Source organism: Cygnus olor, chromosome 3, assembly GCF_009769625.2.
Source record: "Cygnus olor isolate bCygOlo1 chromosome 3, bCygOlo1.pri.v2, whole genome shotgun sequence".
In the NCBI taxonomy this organism is placed as follows: Eukaryota; Metazoa; Chordata; class Aves; order Anseriformes; family Anatidae; genus Cygnus; species Cygnus olor.
The window spans coordinates 2539399-2543553 of record NC_049171.1 but is presented as its reverse complement, the minus strand read 5'-3'; the positions used below and the strand labels follow the sequence as shown (position 1 = coordinate 2543553).

The window sequence follows — 4155 nt, the reverse complement described above, 5'->3', positions numbered from 1 at the left end:
GGGGGGGGGGGGGGAGCGCTGTGTCTGCAGGGCGAGGCCGGGCGTAAATCTCTTGGAGGGATAAACATGTCATTTGTTCCCTTTGTATGGTAATGCTGCCCCCCCCCCCCCCCCGCAGCTGCCCCCCCCCCCCCCAGCAGCTGCCCCGGCCATACATCCTCCCTACAAAAGATCCCAATTACCCATCGGCTGCCTCATTATACCCCTAACACAGACCCGGCGAGAGGCGTGTGCGGGCAGCCGAGGGGAGGGGGGGGGGGGGGGGGGGGGGAAGAGGATGGGGGGGAGGCAGCACCTGAATTATGCAGAAAATAAAATAAAAATCCCGCAAACTGGAAGCCGAGGGCCGCCGAGGGGAGCCGCGACCCCGCGGCCTAACGCGGAGCGGGTGCCCCCGCACAGCCGCCCGCAGCCCCGGGGCTGCTCTGCCACCACCCCCATTTTTTATGTTCTTCCTCTTTTTTTTTTTTTCACGATTTTTCTTTTTTCTTTCCTTTTTCCCCTCTACCTTTCTTCTCCTCGTTTAGCCAGAGAGGTGCCTGGGAGCCCATCGCCACCCCCGCGTCCCGCTGGGGCCCTTTTCTTATCCCTTTTTTCCATCCCTTTTCCCCATCCTTTTCCTCATTCTATTCCCCATACCGTTTTTTTTCCATCCCTTTTCCCCATCCCATTCCTCATCCTTTTTCCATCATCCCTTTTCCCCCAGCCCTTTCCCCAGCCCTTTTCCTCATCCCATTCCTCATTCCTTTTCCTGTCCCTTTTCCCTCATCCATTTTCCCCATGCCATTCCTCATCCCTTTTTCCATCCCTTTTCCCCCGTTCCTTTTTCCCCATCCCTTTCCCCATCCCTTTCCCCATCCCTTTCCCCATCCCTTTCCCCATCCCTTTCCCCATCCCTTTCCCCATCCCTTCTCTTTGCAGCTGGAGGCCAACCACTGCCCGCACCCCTCCATCCCGGCGGCCTGCCCAGTGCTCCCAGCAGGTGCCTCTCACTGGTGGAGGCCGGGCCTTACTGGAGGCACCGCTGCCCCCCCCAGGGACCAGGGGGGGCCTTGGCTGACATCCTGGGGGGCTCCATCTCTCTTTGCAGCACTGCGCCCAGACCCTCGCCTCCAGGAAGGTGCCCGCGAGAACGGAGACGGCGGCTCGGGGTCCCGGGGACGCCTCTTTGCACCCCCCCAGGGGTGCTGCAGGTATTTGGGGGCAGCCCTGCCCGGTTGTGCGTCCGTCCCGGCGGCTGCAGACGCCGCAAGGAGCCCGTCGGGTTGTGCCGTGCCAATAAAGCTCTTTCGCTGCGGGTTCCCGCATCCTCTCCTTTGTTCGCGGAGGTTTCTCGCCCTTCTCTTTCTGCCGGCGGAGGCAGGTCCCCTGCCAGGCACCCGCGCTCAGCACCAGGTGGGGGATAAATATGAAAAGCCACCCCAAAATTTAAAAAAAATATACGAACAGCCTCTAAATTCGGCAGCCTGCGGTCGCCTGCTCAAGCCTGGGCAGGCGCATCCTCACCCTGGACCTCCAGGAGAGTCCGAGCTGGCAGAGGGCTCCTGCTTAAGGAATAAAAGGGAAAATAAAGGAGATTTGGGGTCCTTTCTATTTGGGATCTATTTGGGATCGCCTCCATCCCCGCAGGCAGGTCGCTGCGCTGTGTGCCGAGCATCACCACCGCGCCGCTGGACCCAACAGCGCACGGCCTCACCCCTCCGCTCTCCTGCCGGTGAGCCAGCCAAATGGCTTTTCAATTACTGATCTCCAGCACGGGAGAGGGAAACAATATCAAAATAACCCCGAATAAATAAATAACCCATTTGTGGCTTGCAGAACGGCTGGGATGGATAGACGCAAGCAGCTTGCACCTAAAGGCCTGGGATTGTGCTGGGGTCCAGCTGCGTCCTGCCAGGGGCTGCAGTGGAGGTGAAGAGGGGCTCTTGTTACTATTAATCCCCAGAATTATTGCAGCACCCAGAATACACCAGGCCGGGGTTTCTCCAGGACCTTTGCCCCCTGAGATGCACAGCAAGGCGGCTCCTCCTCTTCGGGGTGGACGCTTTGGGTATGGGAATGGCGCGGGGCCGGGGTGACAGATGCATTTGGGCTGGGTTTTTTTTTGCTGCGGGGTGGAGGAGGAGGTGGCCCGGTTTTATTCCGAGCATGTCAGCTCCCCCCTGTCCCCTCATTCCGCAGTCCGATGTAAACACAGCGGCTCGAAACCTGCCCACCCCAAACCCTCCTGGGTTATGGGGGGGAATTAAGCAGCACGATCACCACAGTAATGCCCCTGGATAACCTGGCCCCGAGGGGGAAAGCGCTGGGGACAGGGACAGGGACAGGGACAAGGGACTCTCCGGTGCCTGCACCAAGGGGACAGGGGCGGATGGTGGAGCGGGGAGCTGGGACATGCAGATTCATCTGCCTGCAGTTTTGTGCCATTTTCCATCCCAATCTGCTCACGCTGGTTTGGCTCAAGATGCTCTGGCTCCAGCAGGGACGCACAGAAGGGAAGATGGGGGAAATTCTTCCATTTCCCTCATTTCTCTGGTCTCCATCAGGCCCAGCGCGGACATCCACCCAGCCCCATGCAGGATGTGGGCTCCCTGCAGCAAGGTCTTTTCCTCCACATCCCTGCAGCATTCAGCTCCTTTTCTGGGTTTATTTTTACACCGGGTGCCTTCTTGAACAGCAACCCAACACATCTCCTAGCAGAAGCACTCAAAGTGGGCGTTTTATTGGGAAATCTAATCAGGATTCAAGGGGAAAATCCTTTCTTAACGTCTCAGCTAAGCAACGAGCTCGATTAAATTGCCTGGGCTATAAAAAGGACCGAGAGCCCCATATTTTTCCTCCCTCTGCCCTTCCTGGACAGCACCGCTGCCGCACGCCGCTCCACCGGCTGCCACTGAGCGAGCGTCGGTGACCCAGGACCCGCGCATCATTCCCGGCCCCCCCACACCTCCCGGCGACAGGGTCACAAATCTCCTCAATCACTCTAAATTTAGACCGCCGGCGAGGCCGTAAACAGCGATCTTGGTGACATCATTACGGGGTCAGACAGGGAAGCCGCCAGTGATGCCCCGAGGCCGGGGACGGCCGAGAGCACGGTGCTTCAGTGATGCTCCCGCACACCGGGGCCACCCCATTCTCGTTATTAAAGCATCTTAAAAGGAAGCGGCCCCTAGAAATATATTTTCCTGGGGCCACCCCACTCTTGTTATTAAAGCATCTTAAAAGGAAGCGGCCCCTAGAAATGCATTTTTCCCATCGCCCCGAAGGAATCGGAGCGGTAATCAGAATAATCCCAGTTATGAGAGTGGGGACACAACGGATCATATTTGCTCCAACAACACGAGCAAACCAGCTCGGAGGAGAGGGGCCGAGGTCTCCTGGCGCCCCGGAGCTGGAAGGCAGACACAGGCTTTGCTGCTGGGCTGCGAGGCTGGAGGATGTAGCGTTACCATGGTACTTGCACAGTTGTGCGTGTGTGCGGTCCCGAGCCGTGCCGTGATGATGGGGTGGCGATGCTGCTATGGCATCCTGATGCCTGTAGGGCTTTCCACATGCCTTGCCCCGCAGCCAAGGGACAGAGCCAAAAAATAATGTGCAGAGGGGAAAGGGAGCCGGGGGGCAGCGTGGACCTGGTCCTGAGTTGGGAGTGGGGCTGCACTGGGGTGAGAGGTCCCAGCTGCTGTGGGATGAGGGAAGAAGAGGGATTCCCGTGGCTCCCTGGGGCACTGTAGTTAGAGGGGCAGATCCTGACCTCCCCAACAAGATCAGAGGGCCAGAGGTGAAGAGCCATGACCCTCATCCAACAGTTTAGCGGTGCCGTGAGGCCTGGTGAAAGCACAGCACCTCAGTTGCTACCAGTGCTGGGAAATATATGAGTGGTAGCACCCGTTCTCATGTGAACCTATACATTGTGGTACATAAACACACCTATATTTGGCCCAGAAACTCTGATTCCTTAAGTGTCCCTCGTATTGTTCAGTGCAAACTTCCTGATTTTAGGCCGTCAGCCTGTCCCAGCCCTCAAGTCCCATGAGGAAGATCCTGGGGCCTTCCTGCCCCACAGTGAGGAAGCAGCATTTTCCCCTGAGGAGGCTGCAGCCGAGTCTCTCCTACAGGATTTTGGGACCATTTCATCCAAAGCACAGGGTTTGGATC

At 58.1% G+C, this 4155-nt stretch overlaps 1 protein-coding gene across 1 annotated transcript; it reads left to right on the top strand.

The window, feature by feature from the left end:
- Positions 1-260: 260 nt before the first annotated feature.
- Positions 261-2157, top strand: LOC121068545. The gene is made up of 2 exons (XM_040553773.1): positions 261-825; positions 862-2157. The coding sequence occupies exons 1-2, from the start codon at positions 781-783 to the stop codon at positions 1744-1746; spliced, it is 930 nt and encodes a 309-aa protein (XP_040409707.1). The 5' UTR covers positions 261-780; the 3' UTR covers positions 1747-2157.
- Positions 2158-4155: the final 1998 nt, after the last annotated feature.

What these genes read in the sequence shown, in the direction of transcription:
- LOC121068545 (XM_040553773.1), top strand. Translation starts at nt 781, where the DNA reads ATGCCATTCCTCATCCCTTTTTCCATCCCTTTTCCCCCGTTCCTT. An exon ending in TCCCTTTTCCCCCGTTCCTT is followed by an intron (nt 826 to 861) that starts TTTCCCCATCCC and finishes TTTCCCCATCCC; the next exon opens with TTTCCCCATCCCTTTCCCCA.